The 21979-nt window shown below is 48.1% G+C and overlaps 1 protein-coding gene across 3 annotated transcripts in view; it reads left to right on the plus strand.

The window, feature by feature from the left end:
• Window positions 1-21609, plus strand: part of AEBP2 (AE binding protein 2) — a 407512-nt gene extending 385903 nt beyond the window's left edge. For all 3 annotated transcript variants that reach the window (XM_085652711.1, XM_085652710.1, XM_085652712.1), the window contains one exon: window positions 19600-21609. Coding sequence is in view for 1 of the 3 variants with exons in the window: in XM_085652712.1 (XP_085508838.1) it covers window positions 19600-19633 (34 nt within the window). In the remaining 2 variants the exon portion in view is untranslated. The remainder of the gene's footprint in view (window positions 1-19599) is intronic.
• Window positions 21610-21979: the final 370 nt, after the last annotated feature.

The raw sequence follows: 21979 nt of genomic DNA on the forward strand, positions 1-21979 counted from the left end.
TGCCTAAAGCATCTAAGCCAGCCAACACGAAATCCAGCACAGCATCAAAAACAGAAGAGGTAGAGGCAAAAAGTCTGGGCAAACCACGCCAAAGATGCCAGGTCTAACATCACATGCTTGTAACCTTGCTTTGTGGAAGAAGCAATAAAGTCTGCATGGCCCTGTTCCTTCTGAGACTAAGGATCAAGTGTCATTTTGGTCAGGTGAACCGTCTGGATTGTGAGACAGCAGAGTGAGGGGGGACAGAAAGGAAGTAAACCATGCTGTACAAGTCAAGGGTGCCCAGTATTTCAGCAGTGTTCATGGAGTAGGAAAGTTAGTTCCTAGGTAGTCTAGTTCGTACCACATGTAGGAGTTGTGAAAGAAATTCTTTTGAATGCTGTTAACCCTGGCTATCCATGTTGTTATTGAATGTTGAATTGTATAGTGCACTAATTACCCAGGAGGGTCTATGACCGATCCATTTTTCCCCATCAATATAGATCTTTAAAAAGAGTGTCCAGCAAAAGGGCGAGTTGCAGTCATAAAGAACAGCATATTGGAATGGCAGCCATAGTCCCAGATAATGCAAGGGACTTTACGTATGTGTAAAACCCACGGACTGAAGGCTCGGCATTCCCTGTTGTTTTTGATAGGCCACTCCCATCCCCACTGATTTTTCATTGTTAATACAAACTGGATATCATTGAAAAGGCTTCTAGTTCTCTTGAGTGCAACAATAGATGCAGCTGGTTTGATAAAGAAGCGTAATATACGATCCTTGAAAAGAACAACTTTGTATAACTTGCCTACCATCTGAAAACCCCAGATAAACAAATTGTCTATATTTTTGTTTTGTTTTTAAATCAAGAGTTCCATTTCTAAGGCCAATATTGAAGGTGACAGGAGGCAGTCCAACCTCATCCCTCTCATCAGCTTAATGTGTTGTGAATGTTCCCCATTAATTTAATGCTGCTTTTAGGGTTTACGTAATTAGCCATGACATGGTGAGCCCTCTGGAGGTCTTGGAGAGGACCTTGTGGGTATAACCCCATTCTACCCTATCGAAGGACTTCTCCATGTCTAGCAAGATAAGGGCTAGCTGGGTTTTTTGCTTTATGGGAATTTTGGGGTAACAGCCAACTGTGTATTATCATGGGCATGCCTCCTTTGAAGGAGCCCGAACTTAAGAGATGAGGTCCGGCCATATTTTGTTCAGTCTTGTGACCAGTACCTTGGACCTTGGTGAAAACGTAGAGTCCACAATACAGGGGATCTTTCCTTGGTTTCAGAAAGATGGTGATTATCACTTACACCATAGTGTCTGTAACGTTTCTGGTTAACTCCCAAGAAATCAAACTACTGTGCCAGCGGTTCTACCAGGAAGACTTGAAATGCTTTTTTAAATGTTTTTTAGAAGTCTTCTGGGCTTGGAGCCTTATTTTGGGGCATCCCTATGATCTCAAGGGCTGCTTTTTCTGGTGTAATGTGATTATTTAGTACATGTAAGGTCTCTGGATTCAGTATATTGGGAAATAAGATTTGGACAAATTATCTCCCTAACCAGCAGACCCTTGGCTAGAAGCCCTTTCTTCAATGAGGCTAAGCTCTCTTTAGAATAGAACATGCCTCTCAATTGAAGTAGCACTGTTGGCATTCCCCAAAAGAACAGTATGTTCGAGGCATATGAGCTGCAGATCACACACTTAGCATAGATCGCCATCTGGTGTTGGGCCTGGATGTTTGCACTTGTTTTTGTCCTGGAAAAGTCTTTGGAAGTCACAGGATAGGTGACTCCTCCTTTGGACTATATTGCACATGGGCATCGGCTCCATCCTCAGATTGTTTTTTTCCGCCATCGGACTCGGATGTGTTTGTCGCGATCCAGTTCTGAACCGTTACCGATTCCACTTTCGACACGCAATCCTTCAACCTTTCGACGGTTTTGTCTCGATCGGCGAACACTAATCGTCGCGCATCTCTCCAAATCGATGTCCTCGATTCCGATCGTTGACGAAGGCCTTCGGGCCTACCTGGGCCTTGGCTTCTGGCTCATGGAAAGGACGCCGTTCAAGAAGTGTCCTCAATGTGGGTCGAAGTTTCCCCACACCGATCTGCATAAGGAGACTGTCCAGCTTGTGCCTCTGTCTGCTCCAAAAAGACCATTTGAGACAGACGCGCTCGAAGAACCATGGCTCGCTTGTCGACATCAATCCCCGACGACATCTTCCAAGAGGGCGTCGACGTGTCGGAGCGAGAGCGGGTTGAAGAAAGCCTCATCAGCGCCTCAGAAGCTGATGACTCCGATGTCGAAGAGATCACTCCGGCGCAGAGGGTCGTAAGTAAGAACGTCGACCCCAACCCCCTCCCTACACAATCTAAAAAGGCTTCAGTCACACCTTCGCCTTCGGGCCCAGGTGCACACCGAGAGACTGCTTCCCATGCCCCGCCCTCGGGCCTGGCAAAGAAGCCTACTAAGCCTTCAGGCAGCTCGGGCTTGAGTCAGCCTGGCGTCGGTACTGAAACACAATCACCGGCACTGAAAAAGAAACCGCCGTCCTCCTCCATGCCGACAGCTGCTTCCACATCCAAGCACACGGCACCAAAACCCACAAGCAATGATTCGTCGACACCGAAAAGACATTCGGAGCCGAACAAAAAACCACTCCCAAAGGGTTCGGATTCCACAGGCCAAGGAGACTAAAAACGCACGGCTCCAAACCAAAACACAGAACCACTACAGAGTCCGTGCCGAAGAAGCCTATGGAACCGAAACGCTCGGCACCAAAAGACCAACCTCCAGCAGAAGAGCTGTTCACACCAGACCCTGCTCAAAAGACTCTAATAAGGGATCCTAAAACTGGTCAATTAACTCTTGGTTCTAGGAAAAGACCACTAGATGCACCTGCACCAGCTCCACCACCTAAAAAGAGAGAGCCACATCTCCTCTAAGAGTCCCTTCTCCAACTCCTCCTCCTCCTCCTCCTCCACCTCCACCTCCCCCACCACACCGATCCCCTACACCAGTAGACGATGATGACAGCTTGGATGACATAGGGGAGGGTCCGGACGATGTGCCATTAGGGGATCCTAGTCCACCTTCTTCCCCAGATCCCTCGGATGATTATAACACACCAGATGTCCCTAATGTTCTACAGGATGACATCTACCCCTCCAGGCCTTCCACTCCAGAGGACACCATGGGCTTTAATCAGCTTGTCCACAGAGCTGCCCATTACCTCGGGGTTGACATGAATACAGACCCCATAGAGCAGGATTTCCTAATGGATACATTTGACACCAGTCAAAGGCCCGCCTCAATACTACCTATGCTTAAAGGGGTTATTAAGCATGCACCTGAAGTCTTTAAAGATCCTGTTAGCGCTCGAGTTATTAACCCCAGGATCGAGAAAAAATATAAAGCTGCCCCTACTGACCCAGCTTACATTAAAGGCCCAGTACCCTTGGACTTCCTGGTAGTTTCCAATGCTAGAAAAAGGGCCAATTCTCAGACATCAGGTATCTGAAAGAAACACGTTAGTTAGATTCCTCACCTTAGAATATCCCCAGGCGTCAGACTGGATCCGGAAGATTTTTCGTCAGCAATACCCCTTGCGCGTCGCTAGGCGTCGTCTGCGGCTCCGCGTCCGTCGTCGTGCGCCGGAATGACGTCGTCGGAGTACTTAGACGCCGCCCTCGGGCGCTGACGTCAGTCTTTTTTGACTACGTTTTTTGATCCTTTTTGATCTTGTCTCGACTCCGGTGCCGGTAGGATGCCTGGTTTTAAAGCCTGTGCTGACTGCAACCGCTTGATGTCGGTTACGGACCATCACCGCCGGTGCCTTTACTGCTTGGGCCTCGACCACGACGCGGCGTCGTGTTCGGACTGCAAGGCCCTGACCTCGAAGGCTAGACGGGAGCGGTCCCGTAAGCTTCTCAAGCTTCGCCACTCGGCTCCGCGCCCCTCTCGATCCCGGTCCAGGAGGAGGTCCATGGATCGGTCGCGGAGCCGCAGCCGACGTCCTCATCGATCGTCTGGCTCCAAGTCTTCGGGTAAGTCGAAGCACTCCAAGAAGTCCAAGAGGCGACACCGCTCTTCGGACTCCCCTCGCCGGTCGCGCGACTCGGCCGAGGGTCAGGGTGGTTCCACCCCCGCGGCTCCAGCGGAGCCGCAGGCGCCGCGTAAGTCCCCATACCCGCCGGTCCCTGGGACTGACGCGACGCCGGCGGAAGTCAGTGCCTTCCTCTTGGCCATGAGGAACCTGGCTCCACCGTCGACGCCCGCTGGCGCGCCTTTGGGCCCCGCGGACCCGACTGGGCAACCTTGCCTGCCGGCGGCTCCGGCCCCGGCGCCGTCGACGGCTCCGGCCTCGACGCCGCAAGTGCCCGAGGGACCCGTTCCCGAGTCCCCGCCGACGCCGGTCGACCTAGTCACGCCTCCTCCGCCGGCGTCGACACCGGTACCACCTCCGACGCCGGCTCCGCTCGGCGTCGAGCCCCAGTTAAGCCCCGCTCCGGGCCCGGCGCCGTTACGGCGTCGATGGACGCCGCGTTAGGCGCCGCTGGAGACACATTATGTCTATCGCCCGGCTCCGATCATTCCTCCTGCATACCAGGAATCGGATGACGGGGGCGAATGGGAGGGATCCGAGGATCCTATGGCCGTTCAGGCTCAGCTGTCACAGGACTGGGCAGATGAACTGGGGGAGGCCAGTGGTCTGGATACCTCTCCAGACACTGGATTCATCTCTCCTCCGACTGTGGCTTCGGAGGAGGGGGCTGCTTTCTCTGTGGTGCTGCGCAAGGCGGCCGCAGCCCTTGGGCTCGAGCTACCTGCCGTGGCTGTGAGGATTAACGTCCTCACTGAGGTGCTTCAGTCTGCAGCAAGCTCCACTGAGCCTCTGCTGCAATTCAATGAGGCCCTCATTGACGTTCTGCAGGGCACCTGGTCCAAGCCCTCCACAGTTCCTCCTGTGGACAGGAACGTCGCCAGGCGCCACCACCCTGCTCCAGGCGACCCCAGTTTTCTGTCCCAACACCCTACCCCCAAGAGCCTGGTTATCCAGGCCTCTACCTCCCAATCCTCCTTCCTGACCACTCCGCCGGACCGGGATTCCAAGAGACTGGAACAGTTTGGCAAAAAGCTGTTCTCCTCCCTTAGTTTGGGCCTGCGGTCCTTGAACACCCCCTGTCTCTTGGACCGTTATTCCCACTCTCTGTGGGATACGGTGGAGGACGTGCTGCCCCTGTGTCCGGAGGAGGTCCAGACACGACTTACCCAGGCTCTGGCCGATGGGAGGGATGCAGCACGACATGCTATCCGATGTGGGCTTGACACTACGGACTCGCTGGGTAGGGCGATTTCTAGCACGGTGGCGCTTCGACGTCACGCCTGGCTGCGGTCCACGTCCTTTACGGGTGATGTCCAGAGCACTCTCATGGACATGCCCTTTGATGGCACTCGCCTTTTTGGCGAGAAAGCGGACAGTGCGCTGAATCGCTTTAAGGACTCCCGGGCTACGGCCAAGTCCTTGGGCCTCTCGGCCCCGCAGTCGCAAACTTCCGCCTTTCGCCCCTTTCGTGGCCAAGGAAGGGGTGCCTCCTCACGTACGCCTAGCCACCAGCCGCAGAACCAACCTGCGCGTGGTCGCGGACGTGGTTTCCGCCGAGGCGGTTCTTGAGGTCGACGCGGTCAGCCCACATCCACCCCGGCAGCATCCGCCTCAAAGCCTTCCTAGTCCGAGCTTTCAGGCCCATTCCACGCCAGTGGGCGGCAGAGTTCGCCATCACCTGCTCCACTGGCGGTCCATCACATCGGACAGGTGGGTGCTGCAAATCGTCCGAAGGGGCTACTCCCTCCCCTTTGAGACGACCCCTCCAGCCATGCCACCGCAGCACCACCGTATCTCGGGGGATCATTTGAATCTTCTCCACGAGGAAGTTTCGGCCCTCTTGGCCAAGGGGGCCGTCGAGCGCGTTCCGAGCCCAGAAGTAGGTCGTGGTTGTTATTCCCACTATTTTCTGGTTCCCAAGAAGGGCAAAGGGGGCCTACGCCCTATCTTGGACCTCCGGAACGTCAATGCCTTCCTCCGGAAGGAAAGGTTCAAGATGTTAACTTTGGCTCAGGTTCTAGCTGCCCTAGACCCGGGAGACTGGATGGTAGCTTTGGACTTGCAGAACGCATATTTCCACATCCCCGTCCTGCCGGCCCACCGGCGTTACCTGCGGTTCACGGTGGGTCAAGAGCACTTTCAGTTTACCGTGCTCCCCTTCGGCCTTACCAGTGCCCCTCGGGTGTTCACGAAAGTGATGGCGGTGGTCGCAGCTCATCTGCGCAGATCAGGGGTTCCAGTCTTCCCCTATCTCGACGACTGGTTGTTGAAGGCGGGCTCGCCCCAGGCAGTCGTCTCCCACCTCCAGACTATGGCGGATCTCCTGCATTTGCTGGGATTTTCCATCAACGTGCCGAAGTCACACCTGAGTCCCTCTCAGAAGCTCCTCTTCATCGGAGCGGTTCTCGATTCGGCGCAGTTCCGGGTCTATCCACCGGAACAGCGGGTCCGGGATATTCAGGCCCTGATTCCCATCTTTCGGCCTCTATCCTGGGTTTCGGTCAGGCTAGTGTTGCGGCTTCTGGGGCTGATGGCCTCCTGCATCCTACTAGTGCATCACGCCAGGCGGCGCATGCGGGCTCTGCAGTGGGACCTGAAGTTTCAGTGGGCCCGGCATCACGGCAACCTGTCCGACCATGTCTTGATCTCGGAGGGCACTGCACAGCAGTTGCAGTGGTGGCTCACGGACCGCGATTGGGTCGAGGGCAAGAGCCTCTCCCTTCCCCAACCGGAGCATGTCGTAGTGACGGATGCGTCCCTCCTGGGATGGGGTGGCCATATGGGAGAGGCGGAGATCAGAGGCCTCTGGTCTCCGGCGGAGTCTCGTCTCCACATCAACCTGTTGGAGTTGAGAGCGATCCGACTTGCACTGAAAGCCTTCCTTCCCTCTGTCAGGGGAAGTGTCGTGCAGGTGTTCACGGACAACACCACCGCCATGTGGTATTGCAACAAAAAGGGCGGGGTGGGGTCGTGGACCCTTTGTCAGGAGGCTCTGCGCCTCTGGACATGGCTGGAACACCAGGGCGTCACCCTAGTGGTTCAACATCTGGCGGGCTCTCTGAACACCAGAGCAGACGAACTCAGCCGCCGGTGCATGATGGATCACGAATGGCGTCTGAACTCCGAAGTGGCGCAAGGTCTCTTTCAGCAGTGGGGAGAGCCTTGGTTAGATCTATTCGCCACCAAAGAGAACGCGCAATGTCAGCAGTTCTGCGCGTTGGAATTTCCAAGGCGGCACTCGCTCGGCGACGCTTTTCGTCACGAGTGGAGTTGCGGTCTGTTGCACGCCTTTCCGCCTATACCACTTCTGCCCAGAGTGCTGAAGAAGATCAGGCACGACCGGGCCCAAGTCATCTTGGTGGCTCCGTTTTGGGCACGCAGGTACTGGTATCCCGAGCTACTCAGTATGTTGACCGATCCTCCGATACGTCTGCCCCTTCGGGAGGATCTTCTGTCGCAGCAGCAGGGGGCGGTCCTACACCCGAACCTGTCCAGCCTCCACCTCCATGCGTGGAGATTGAGCGGCGGCAGTTGATGCCATTTGACTTGCCTCCTGAAGTCTGTGATATCATTCTGGCAGCCAGGCGTCCCTCCACAAAGACGGTATACGCCTGCCGGTGGAACAAATTTGTGGCATGGTGCACAGCAAAGGCTGTGGATCCCCTTTCCGCCCCTCTTTCTGAGGTTCTCCTCTTTCTTCTTTCTTTGGCCCGGCAGGGCTCTGCCCTGGGCACCTTGAAAGGTTATCTTGCTGCCATCTCTGCCTTCTTGCGGCTTCCTGATCAGCCTTCTCTTTTCAAGTCCCCTGTAGTTACACGCTTTCTAAAAGGCATTACTCACACGTTCCCTCCTGTCCCTTTTGTGATGCCTCAGTGGGACTTGAATCTTGTTCTCACATTTCTAATGTGCGCTCCCTTTGAGCCTCTTCATAATTGTCCTCTTCGTCTGCTGACGCTTAAGACTGCTTTTCTGGTAGCCATCACCTTGGCTAGACGGGTGAGTGAGCTCCAGGCTTTATCATCAAAGCCTCCTTTTCTCTCTGTTCATCCGGACAAGGTTGTCCTTCGGCCTCGTCCCTCCTTTCTTCCGAAAGTGGTGACCCCCTTTCATCTTGGGCAGTCTGTCACCTTGCCCACCTTCTTTCCGCCTCCGCATCCTTCCAAAGAGGAAGAGAGGCTCCACCGTCTGGACCCAAAACGTGCGCTCTCCTTTTATCTGGACCGCACAAAGCAGTTCCGGGTGGACAACCAACTTTTCGTTGGATACGTGGGTGCTAAGAAGGGGAAAGCTGTGCACAAACGGACCATCTCTCGGTGGGTCGTTGTGTGCATCAAAATTTGTTACTCCTTGGCAAAAAAGGACCCTCCTGTTGGGCTGCGCGCCCATTCTACTCGGGCCACGGCGGCTACTACTGCTGTGGGACGGGGTGTCCCTTTGCAGGACATCTGTCAGGCGGCAACGTGGGCTTCGCTACACACGTTTGCCAGGCATTATTGCCTTGACAGCCAAGTCCGGAGGGATGGCTTCTTTGGCCGTTCTGTCCTCCAGGACTTTCTGGTGTGATCTTGGTTCGCAGACCCACCACCGGGGATGGTATTACTTGGGTATCTATTCTAAGGTGAGGAATCTAACTAACGTGTTTCTTTCAGATGAACAAGTTACTTACCTTCGGTAACGATGTATCTGTAAGAAACATTAGTTAGTTAGATTCCTCACCGACCCACCCATCCTCCCCGTTCTGCGAACTGACATCTAGGGTTAAGGTTATCCTTTTCAGGCCCCTAGATTTTATTTTTGGCACCAGTGTCGGTCTTTGCATGGCTCTGCGTTCCTGGCTCGGAAAGCTATGTACAAGAACTGACGTCAGCGCGCGAGGGCGGCGTCTAAGTACTCCGACGTCATTCCGGCGCACGACGCCGACGACGGACGCGGAGCCGCAGACGACGCCTAGCGACGCGCAAGGGGTATTGCTGACGAAAAATCTTCCGGATCCAGTCTGACGCCTGGGGATATTCTAAGGTGAGGAATCTAACTAACTGATGTTTCTTACAGATACATCGTTACCGAAGGTAAGTAACTTGTTCGACGCTGCACCACCCGACAAGGAGTCTAAACTCTTGGACGCCTCTGGCAAACGAACAGCCTCACAGGCAGCTAACATATGGCGCATCGCCAACACTCAGGCGCTGTTAGCCAGGTATGATAGGGCACATTATGATGAACTAGAGTCCATAATGCAGCACCTCCCAGATAAATACAAAAACAGGGCCAATGAGCTCATACAGGAGGTTATCACCAACACCTCCATCCGTTGCGCTCTCGACGTGGCAGACACTACCTCCAGAGCAGTAAACACACGTGTCCTTTTGCGTAGGCATGCCTGGCTACGCATCTCGGGTTTTAAACCTGAATTTCAAAGTTCCATCCTCAACCATCCATTTGATCAAGAGCACCTAATTGGCCCAAATGTAGATTCAACACTTGAAAAGATGAAAAAGGATACGGACACAGCTAGATCAATGGGAGCCTTGCAGTTGCAAGCTCCCAGACGTTCCTTTCGTCGCTCACCCTACAAAGGCACCCCCAGAGGCTACTCCTCAGACAACCGCTCCACCTCTTACAAGGCTCCCACCCAGTCTACGTTTACCAGAAGTTACCAGAGAGGAGGCTACAGAGGCAACAATAACACAGGCAGAGGCAAGACCAACAACACCCGCTCTGCCTCCACCCCTACCCAATGACTTTCCTCCACTTCCCCCAGACCATTCCACTCCGGTCGGGGGAAGGCTACAACAGTTCCTGTCTGTCTGGACCAACATCACTACAGACAGGTGGGTGAGACAAATAGTTCATTCAGGTTACTGTCTGGAACTTACTTCTACCCCCCCCCCACCCCCACATATCACCCAAACAACGCCCAATGTCGTCAGAACACTTATCTCTGCTAAAGCAGCAGGTGATCTCCCTCCTACAAAGTGATATAATAGAACCAGCTCCCTTGCACCAACAAAAAACAGGAGTTTACTCCCTGTATTTTCTCATACCAAGGAAGGACGGCTCTCTCAGGCCTATTCTAGACATCAGACTTCTAAACCTGTACATACAATCACACCACTTTCACATGGTTACACTCCAGCAGGTCCTTCCTCTTCTTTCACAAGGCGAATTCCTTGCTACTCTAGATCTCAAGGACGCCTATTTCCATATTCCCATTCACGCAGCTCACAGGAAATATCTAAGATATGTAGTGGACTTCCAACACTATCAATTCAAAGTACTCCCTTTCGGAGTTACAACAGCACCACGGGTATTCACCAAGTGCCTAGCAGTAGTGGCAGCAAACTTAAGACAACACATTCACGTCTTCCCATATCTGGACGACTGGCTCATAAAACCCAGCTCATACAGTCCGTGTGTACATCACACTCACACCACTATCCAGCTACTCCACAACTTGGGGTTCACAGTAAACTACGCAAAGTCTCATTTACAACCGTCCCACATACAATGATACCTCGGTGCCACAATAGACACCTCAAAAGCATTCGCCTATCCCAACCCGACCAGGATAGCAAGCATGCAAGCTCTCATAACCAAATTTCAGCCTCAACACTCTCTCCCAGCACGAGTGTTCATGCAGCTAATAGGGATATTGGCCTCTTGCATACTTATAGTACCTCATGCAAGACTCCAGATGCGTCCTCTCCAAGAGTGCTTAGCACACCAATGGAACCAAGCTCACGGTCCGCTAACAGATCTGGTGTTGGTAGACGGTCGCACTCATCGATCTCTGCAATGGTGGAACACCAAGAACCTTTCCAAAGGGAGACCGTTCCTAGAGCCAGTTCCACAAATAGTCATGACAGCGGACGCATCGCTCTCTGGCTGAGGAGAGCACCTATTACATCACACCATGCAAGGCAGGTGGACTCCTCAACAAAAGTTACTCCATATCAAACACCTGGAGCTACTAGTCATTTTCCTAGCCTTAAAGGCTTTCCCAAAACAAATATCAGGCAAAGCTGTCTTAGTCCGCACAGACAACATGACAGCCATGTACTCCATACAGAAACAAGGCGGGACACACTCTGCAGCTCTCTCAACTGGCACAGAGCATATGGAGCATATGGAGAGGGGCTATACCCCAGAACATCTTTCTCCTAGCTCAACATGTCCCAGGAGTACAAAACACTATAGCCGATCTGTTAAGCCTTCAAACGCAACAGATTCACGAGTGGGAACTTCATCCACAAGTTATTCAGCCATTCTTTCAAATGTGGGGCCAACCAGAGATAGACCTCTTCGCTACGCACGAAAACGCCAAATGCCCAAGCTTCGCCGCCAGGTATCCACACCCATTGTCCAAAGGCAATGCGATATAGATGAATTGGTCAGACAGATTTGCGTACGCCTTTACACCTCTCCCACTCATTCCATTGGTGGTGCGCAAACTACAGCAACATGCACTAACTCTTATCCTAGTTGCTCCAACTTGGGCCAGACAACCGAGGTACACCACATTACTGGAACTGTCTGCAGTTCCCCACCAAAAACTACACCTCTCCCCACGCCTCCTAACTCAGAACCATGAAGAGATCCGACACCCGGACCCAGCTCAGCTCAACCTGGCTCCTGAGGTCTTAGAATTCGGTTACCTTAACCTTCCCCCTGAATGCATGAACGTCATTAAAGAAGCTAGACGTCCCACCACTAGAGCCTGCTATGAAGCCAAGTGGAAGAGATTTGTAATATACTGTCATAACAACATCAATCCCCTAGACGTGTCTGTCCAACACATCATAGGTTACCTACTACATCTCCAAAGGTGCAACTTAGCCTACACATCTATTAGGCTGCCCCTTGCTGCCATAGCAGCCTATTTACAAAATAGACAACACCTATCACTTTTCCAAGTGCCTGCCATCAAAGCCTTTATGGAAGGCCTCAAAAGGATAATTCCCCCCCCCCCCCCCCCCCCCAGGGTACCACCCTCACCTGTGGAATTTAAACATCGTTCTCACAAGACTAATGGGTCCTCACTTTGAACCACTACATAAATGTGAGCTCCAGTTTCTAACATGGAAAGTTGCTTTCCTAGTAGCTATCACTTCTCTTCGAAGAGTTAGTGACCTGCTAGCGCTAACTATTCAGGAACCTTTCCTACAAATCCATTACAATAAGGTTGTTCTCAGAACCAATCCAAAATTCCTCCCTAAAGTCATTTCTCCTTTCCACCTCAATCAGTCTGTGGAGTTGCCAGTGTTCTTCTCACAGTCGCAGAAAGCTCTTCATACCCTAGATGTCAAAAGAGCATTGCTTTATTACAATGAAAGGACACAACCTTTTCGTAAGACCAAACAACTTATTGTGTCCTTTTCACCACCACACAAAGGCAACCCCATATCAAAGTCTGGGATAGCTAGATAGATTGTTAAATGCATACAAATTTGCTATCACAAAGCAAAACATACTTTATCTGTTCCTCCCAAAGCCCACTCTACACGAAAGATAGGGGTTTCAATGGCATTTTTAGGGAACATTCCCTTAGATGACATCTGCAAAGCAGCTACATGGTCTACACCGCACACATTCACAAAATACTATTCTGTGGATGTGCAAACAAAACAATAAGCTTGTTTCAAACTACTGCAACAGGTACTGGTGGTCGCCGCTCAGGAAGGGTACTGCTATACAATCTATGCTAAGTGTGTGATCTGCAGCTCATATGCCTCGAACGGAAAATGCTACTTACCAGTATGCATCTGTTCTTGGCATGTAGAGCTGCAGATCCACACACGCCCACCCGCCTCCCCGGCTACCATTATCTGTTCCAGCACTATCTTATTTAGATACAGCATACATGGGCATATTTGTCTCTTACAAAACCCCATCATTTTCCTGTTGGCGAAAAACAATCTGAGGATGGAGCCGATGCCCATGCGCAATATAGTCCAAAGGAGGAGTCACCTATCCCGTGACTTCCAAAGACTTTTCCAGGACAAAAACAAGTGCAAACATCCGGGCCCAATTCCAGATGGCGATCTATGCTAAGTGTGTGGATCTGCAGCTCTACATGCCAAGAACAGATGCATGCTGGTAAGTAGCATCTTCCTTTCTCTTTTCCCAACCCAGTCAAGTCTCTAGGTCCATTTGTGCCTCGTTGTCTGTCTGTGATGTGTTCATCTGATCTGTCAGCAGGCCTGCCAGATCCAATAACTTTTCAGCAGCAGGGACTCTTAATGAATGTTTAGAGGAACTGCAGAAATGATGTTCGTAAATGTAACCATCAGGTACCAACATGGTAACTTCTGCCGAGGGTCTTAGGCACTCTGCTTGTCAGTGAATTTGCACCTCTTTTTCAAGGGGGTACGCAGCCACATTTGAAAGTAATTTGCATTTTATTGGCAGAGATGACTACAGAGGACTGAGATTCTGTAGGTTCTATGGATCAAATATACCCTCAAGCTCTTTTACTGTGTACACTTCCCCATCACAGAGTCTTGAACTTTCTTGGTCTTTCTCCTGATAATGCCTCCTATACACAAGGACTGGAGTGGTACTTACTCATGTTCTACAACTCCTTGTGCTTCCCCCCCCAGCTAGAGGTACCCTTTCTGTCCTCCTCTTAAAGGCCAAATTCAGTGTTTGAATGGATTGAGTTCTCATTTATTGATGTTGTCGGTGTTCTCATCCAGAAGGCCGATTTCATTTTTTTGATAGGATTGAGAGCTGCTATGGTTTCCTTCTAAAGGGCATTTACATCCTACATTAGTCTCTTGGCCTTCTTAACCGTGCTCGAATATTGCTAGGGTTTTCATTGCTACAAAAAATTGTTTGCATAACGACCTTTGCACAAGATGGGTAATACCTTCCAAGATACCTAAACCCAGGACATTGGAGGTTTCCAATTCCTCCATGTACTCACCTTGTACAAAGGCGGTTCCCATGTTGCACTAGGTTGACGTGAGATACACGTAAAGATGAATAAAACAGATCACTGTATTTGTAGAGGGCCAGGGCCAATGGCCTAACTGTGAAAGAACGGATGGCAGTTTGTAGAGAATTGATGATGTGGCGAGGGCAGCAACTCTCTCTCCGTAGAAGCTCGTTCATGGGCTCTATGACTCTTGACATTGTAGAGCGGAACACAGAGCTGTGCCCCCTCCACCCCTCCCCCCCTCCCCCCCCCCCCCCCTCCCCCCCCCCCTCCCCCCCTCCCCCCCTCCTCCTCCCAATCTTCCCTCCCCATTGGGATTTTACTGGATTTTACTGGATTGTTCAGGTGTATGCGAGCTGCGCACTGTGAGAATGTGGTTGTGGCCTATCTTGGCTGGACCTAAATGGATGTTTTTAATCGTTGCCTCCCTAGCAACAAAGAATAGGCTAGGACAGTAGCTTGGTCCCATGCATCTGCATTCAACCTCAGCACCCTCCCTGAGGTGTCAAAAAGGCAGAGCTCAAAGTCATCAGAACCACCAGCGAGCTGAATCACTGGCATATGGCTTAAGGGTCCTGAAGTTCTGAACCACCTGTTAAGTCTCCACCACAAGACACTATGCTCGCTCTTGCTGAAAACATAAGGCATGCGCCTAACAAAAGAGGTATAAAAGACTTTAGCATGCATATGAATCCCATTTGTTTATAGATATTTCTAACTGCAAATGACTCACCTTAGAATACTCTCCAGGTGCCAGACTGGATCCAAAAACTTTCTCTTTAATGCTTTTAGGTGGTGGAGTGTCGAGCCCCTTGCTTAAGTCCCGCTCTTGCTCCAGTTAACAGGTGCGGTCTGAGCCTCACTCCCAGGACAAGTCATGCGAGAGATCTAACTCACAGTCAAAGTTCTCTGGTGAGTCCAAATGTAAACCTAAAAAAACAAAGCAAGAGTTGACCCCAAGTGTGCCACTACATGCATAAGGAGAAAGCATGAGAGTGTCACAATGTGCACCTGCCGACCCTGATTTTCTCTCTAAACACCCTACTACAGAGAGTCTGATGGTTCATCCTTCGACCTGTAAGGTTAACTATAATTATTTCCCCACAACTCCTCCAGATACGGAATCCAGGGCTGATTGAGGCATTTGAATATCAAATGTTCTTTTCTGCCAGCCTAGTACTTGGATGAGTCACTGCAGTCTGCTTGCTTTGCTGCTGTATGCATGCTCTCTGGGACATGGCCAGTAAAGTCGTGCAGCAGTCCCAGAAGACCTTAGGGCCTCTGTGGGTCAAATAATTTGTGATGGACAGACCACTGCCAAGTATGTGATTTGTGCTGGCGTACATTCTACAGACTGCCTAGGAAGTGTGGTTGGCACCAACTTTGTGCTCTGCCTTCATGTGTGGATAGTTCCAAAGGGTTTTCTGAAGATGTGTAAGCCCCTCTCATGGATATGCGGTTTGATGGCTCTCATGTTTGGGCAAACAAACGATTAAGGACAGTAGGTCCACTGCATACTACCTGGAACTGTTGACAGCGTCAGCTTAGTAAATACTGGGGCTACTGTAGGAGGTGGGTCAAACAGCAGCATCTCTTATTGTGGTAGCCAGCAGGGGTACCGGTCCTCCCAGTCCCTCGCACTTGCTGCAACAGCCTCAGCCGTTTAGTTTACCCTTAGCAGCAATCACCCATCCTGTGAGGGGCAGGTTTTAGTATTCCTCCCAGGATGGGGATCATTCTCGTCCTTCAGATGGGTCATACAGATTGTTCAGCATGATAATGCTATAGCTCTTCTTTCTGGTAGAAACTTCTAACCACTGATTCCTCACCTCATGAATACTTCTCCCGGCGTTGGGCTGGATCCGGACTTTTTTCAGCAGTGCTCCTGCACAGTGGCAGGTGGTGACAGTGGCTCAGCGTTTACACCGTTTCAGGCCAGATGCGACATGCGAAGGCCTATACGGGGTGCCAGAACAGGTCTTCTCTTTCTGCTCCAACAGATACAGATCCGGAGCTACTCTTTGTCTCATCTAAACATTACATTGTGGAATTTCTTCAGTGTGCAAGGGCATTAAGTCACTCTCCAAGTCTTCAGTGTTTAAACCCTGTGTGGAAATATCGCACACAAGTGTCTGTGATTAACCCACATGTGAATTGCCTATAGGGCCTAGTGTCAGATCATGACTCTAAGGCCTGCAGTGGTTGTGCCTTGATACACTCCAAAGTCATTTGAGATTGGGAATCTAAGCTCTTTTGTTGAACTACTGCAGGAACCAGCCCTGGAATAGGTCGACGTCTATTGGTAGATTCCGACCACACGCCTGAGTTTGCACCTGCGACTGGTCTTTTTCACGCTGTAAGTCTTTAGGGAAGTCCAGAAAGAAAAACAATAATTCCAAACAGTACTCTACTCCATCCCGCCACTCCCTGATAAGGTGTGAGTGTCATAATGCTTCTAGGTTGAGCTCTCAATGTCTGTCTACTTCAAAGACGATTCCTACTGTGGTCACGCAGCAACCAGAATTTATGGACCTGTCAACTATACCTCAGCATATCAAGGAATTCTGCAGTTGTGCTTATTTGCCACGTTATTACCTCTCTCTGCTGCGCCTATGGGCCCCAAGCGGCCAAGAGCCTCCCCCCATCTTGGCTTCCACTGACAGGATTGCCCTCTGTGCCAATTGGGCCCTCTGGATCTGCTCAGGGCTCCGGCCCGACTTTGGTAACAGTTCCCTACCTGGTACCACTACCCATGCCGAAGCGTGATTCACTGATGCTGTTGACTCCGGATGCCGACAGCCAAACCATAGTGCTGTCCAATACCGGGATGGTGCCATTTTGACCTCTATCGAGGCCGTACCCTACTCTTTAAAAAAAAATGCAACCGCTTTATCACCCTTCTGACATTGACACAGTGCCTTGATCTTCCAGTGGCTCACGGTCTTAATAATCCTTTTTGGTACAGACTCATACAATGGGTCCTAGGATGCTAGAGATGAGATTAACCAATTGTACTAAGTGAAAACTGGTATGAGGATCTTCAGAATGAAGTGGTTTGTATACCTCCCTAGACACTGGCTTAGTTCACCTACCCCCTCCTCCTCAGCCAAAAGTACCTAGCAGAGAAGAAAACACCCTATTTGCTATGGTCATGCGAAGGGCGGCAGAGCTTTTTAGTCTTCACCTTCTCACTCAGCAGCTTAAAACCAATGTTCTGAAGAGGGTGTTGCAGTCTGACCAGTTGAGCTCTGAGCCTCTGATGCCATTTAATGAGGCTTTCACAGATGTGCTCTTTGGTACCTTAGCAAAACCATGCTAAGGCCTGCCTGTGCATCGCCGGATGCCAACCCTGCTTCTAGCGACCCTGCGTTTCTCATTCTGAACCCCACTAATGAAAGCCTTCTGGTGCAGTCTTCGGCCAACAGGTTGAACCCAAAATCGTGTTCCACTACTCCCCTTGACAGGGAATCGAAGATAACGAAGAACTTTGCTAAGATGTTTTTTTTATCCTCTACGAGCTTGGCTCTTCTTTCCAAGAACGCCAACTATCTTTTAGGCCGGTTTTCTCCTGTCTGTAGAACTTCGTGGCCCAAGTGTTGCCCAGGATCCCAGAAGAAGGCGGGCCATTTTTTCTCAGCCTATGCAGGATTGTTGTGATGTATCAAAGTTCACAATTTGCTCTGTATTGGATACAGCTGCCTCCATCGGTAGAACTATTGGTACTAGTGTGGCTATTCGCATACACTCATGGATGTATTCAACCTGCTTTGCAGAAGACTTACATGCCAGTCTTATGAACATGTCTTTAAATGGATTATAACCACTTGGAGATAAGGGTGAGTTGGCTCTTGAGTGCTTCAAAGACAGCAGGGCCACAGAACACTCTTTGGGCCTTTCTGCTCCCCCATACCAGCAGTTTCACCCCCTTCTGGGCTTTGGTAGGGGCTCCTAATACCGCCAGTACCTCCAACAGGTATACTAATCTCCAGAGAGCCTTTGTGGCCATATTACCAATTGGAGAAGGCAACAGGGACAGCGAGCAACCGAATCTTCCACACCTTCAGCTGCTACCCCCTCCAAGGCACTCTAGTGTACCCTTGTCGGTACACAGCCACCCCATCGGAGGTTGGGACTGGCACTTTCTGCTGAGTTGGCGGGGTGCCCCTTTAGAAGGGTGGGTTCTGCAAATTCGAGTCTAATTAATAGAATCCTGTATGTGGAAAAACCGTTACTATGTTACCGAAGAATTTCTGTCACGAGAAAAGACAGCCTTCGTTTATAAAGCATTAAAAATACTAGCTGATGGAATGTAAGACAAATTTAACACATTTGTCATTCATCAAAACAGTTGATGTCATGGTTGACATAAAGATTTAATTTAAAAAAATCTTTATAGGTTATAAATGACTATAGGTTTTGGAGAAAAATGAGCAGACAACTGGTTGATAAAACGCTATTTTGATGAATTCCATAATATGAAAAACCTTTTTCTTCAAAAAATAAATAAATTGAGTATTATACGATAACATAATTATGGGACACCCGCAATAATATCTCACACAAGAAGACAGAATCTATGAAAAAGGGGCAAGAGTAATGAATAAGGGGCAAGGAGAAGAGATGCTAAGATTTAGTTAAAGGTGCTAAAGTATTGGAATGAGTTAAGATACTTGGTAGGAGCAGAGGTACTAAAAATATAGGTGGAGTATTACTAATGAATGGATAGACGTGTTCTGATAGGGATAGCGGTACCAGGGTATAGGTAAGTATAGAGATACTTTAGGTATAGGAAGCATCACAGGTTATCGGCAAGGGTTAAAGTATTAACAGCACATTCAGAGGTACTAGGAGATAGGTAGGGGTAGAGGTTCTAGGATATAAACAGATAGAGGTACTAGAGTATAGGTAGGGGTGAGATACTACTATAAAGTAGGGGTACTAAGATGTAGTTCGCGGTAAAATACTTTGGTATAAGTATATGTATGGGTACAGTTCATAAGGTGCAGGCAGTACATAAATCTGAATTTCATTGGGTTACCGGAGGTAGAGTAAGTTACTACAACCATGAGATCTGCCGACTTCTTAAGCAAGATTTTGCTTGGAATTCTGGGCACGGTGTGTAAATCTCTTAGAGAAAGTAACTTCTAACAACAGTTTTGAATCCTCATATCTGTCACAGTTTCATGTGACCATACTGGACTTCCGAAGAAATTGCAATACTTGTTTAATAAATAGAGACCTTAGAACTGATAAATATGAAAGTATTCGTGCGTTAAGTGCAAAACTATGATGTATCGATCAGCTGTCCAATTAGCCTAAAGAAATGGTTTCTAAAGCATTACATATTTTGACGTTATATTTTCATGCACGCTCAAAGAGAACGCCAAACATCTTAAGCCTAAAGTTAAAAAAATGCCCTCACAGTAGCAGACCCACCTATATTCGGCACGATAGGGTCCATTTCAGTTTATAACCGATTGCAAAACTGTTGTTTCAGCTATGTAACTTGTTGGCCACCCAGTTACCACACCTTCTTCAGAGTGTAAATGTATTTTTTTCTTTTTTTACCAGAGCAATGCCACAGAAGATGATGAAAAGGAGGTAAAAGACAGCAGTCTGAATACCGGCAGTCTTAGTCACTGACAACGAGTTTAGATTGAACGTTGCATCATGGCCATTCGAACCCTGCCCCCTTCAATTGTATGATGTTATTTATACTTGTTGTAAACATTTTGTGGATAATGTAGGTGCCCGTTTTCAATATAATGAATCCACACTTGCATGGGATGAATGTACTGTTGGAGATTGGGAAAACTTCTGGCGTTCTAGTTGAATTGTCTAAAGGCTTTGCATGTTTGCTGCTTTACGTTCTCCTGTGCGTGCAGTGACTTTATCTACTGAAGCCAGAACAACACAATCATTTTATAACCCTAGCTCGGTCACGTTCCAGAGCGACAAACTAAACGATATTTATAATGGAGATGGTATTATGCATTTCCAAAATGAGCACACGGTAGAAATTGGGTAAGCTGCGGGAAGAAGGGTTAAAAACATTAACATCTGTATATGGTCGATGGGTCGTAATTTTCTAGCCACTTTACCATAGTAAACAACTATTTCAGGTGTTGTGTTTTTTTGCCATTTAAGGTGTGTGAACGGAGTCGTGACATTGTCACTCCAATATTTAAATCTGAAGGAAGTGTAGCCAAAATCATTTTGTACAGATTCATTGTCATGTCTTTAATACGGCTCCTATTTAATGCACAGAGACCAATTGAAAAAGTAACCTTGTTAGTTAACAAGTAAAAAACTGAACTTCATGAATATATTTTCAAAATCTGTTCATTATGAGTCACTCTGGTACATATCATAACTTTCGACATTCAGCTATTTTGTAAAAATAAATTGCTTCATTTGGCCTAGTTGTTTCTAGATGTAAGGAAGCCTGTATTTTTGTGCACATCTGACGTAATGTTTTATGCACCAAAGTTTGCTTTAAAAAGGATAGAGGAAACCTTTTTCTTGCGTAGTTGCAAGAAGTCATTGCTGTATTTTTGTTAAAGAAAACATTTAAGACTTGTCTACTTTTGTTAGTCTTGTATGAAAATAAAATATTGTTGCAGATAGTTATAGAGCAAAGCTTGTAAATATGTCCGCAGATTTGTAATATATTTTTATATTATAAAAGAGTACTGTAGATTTCATTTTTTTAGAGGCATGAAAATATAAAGTGTATATATTATTGTAGAAATAATCTTGAAGGATTTTGTGATTCGCTAGTACTGCCAGAAGAATTGTTTCTAAAAAAATAAAAATAAAGCACCTTTAACATTGAAATGTTTTGCAGATTTAAAACTTACTACTGTTAATTAATCTGTTAGATTTTAACAGAAATTCACTTGAATATCCATTTGACAACTTTTTTTGGCGAGGGTTTCTTATAATGCCACCAAAACAAATCCTATATAGTGGGTAGCTGCATACGTCCTAATGAAATTCGCTTGCAAATCTAATTTGCAGATTTTCCATTTTAAAGTTTCAGAACTAAGTTTGGTTATATTTTTAGGAATCTTTACCGTTGCTCCAAAAGGCACCCCTCTTCAGTAGCATTGAAAAATAAATTGAACTAAACTCGGTTAATAGTGACAAACTCATCGAAAAACTTTCACCTAGGACAATAAAAGCTAGATTAAAAGTTTAAATTCCCTCATTACTTTAATATGTATTGTGTAGTGATTGGCATGACTCTGAAGCAATGCCTACAATGTTTCTCCACATCTACTGTAATGCAAATCTTAAAATATTGTCCTGTGGGTATTCAAATGAATTCTTGTGATGTGATAATTGTTAACTTAACCAAGCACTTCATATTAGATTTCTTTACTTTGTATATGTAAAGTGATCTACATTCTTTATTTGTATCGTCTTTCAGTTTGCCAACTGTTTCCTGTGTAATTTTTATGTTTCCCTTTAATCTTATTGTATTTTTTGTCAAGATCATGTAAATCATTCATATTTGACGGATGATTGTAGGATTACTGGTGGAGTATTTTTTTTATTAAAACAAAAGAAAGAACGTTTTATTATGTTTGTATGTTTTCTTACTTGAGTGTGTTGGAAGCGATTCATTTGATTTTTCTATATTTGCTTTGTTGATCAGATGGAATTCTGACATCTCCTCATGTCTCAACTCTTCCTCGAGTTTTTTCTGTACAAATAAATTCCTTTCTCTTTATTTCAAGATGTTATTCAATTCAAATAACAAAGCAAAAAAGAACATAACATGTTGCACAAGGTGCATTTCGTGGCATGTTTCAATTTTCTTGGATTTTTATTCTATTTACTGACAATGCATTTACATGTGGTACTTTGCAGCACACTCCTACGCATGAACATTGGCTATATTCTTCTGCCACGCAGAACTATTATTTTCATATTGAAAGAGCATATA

The sequence above is a fragment of the Triturus cristatus genome, chromosome 4_1 (assembly GCF_964204655.1).
Source record: "Triturus cristatus chromosome 4_1, aTriCri1.1, whole genome shotgun sequence".
NCBI classification, from domain to species: Eukaryota; Metazoa; Chordata; class Amphibia; order Caudata; family Salamandridae; genus Triturus; species Triturus cristatus.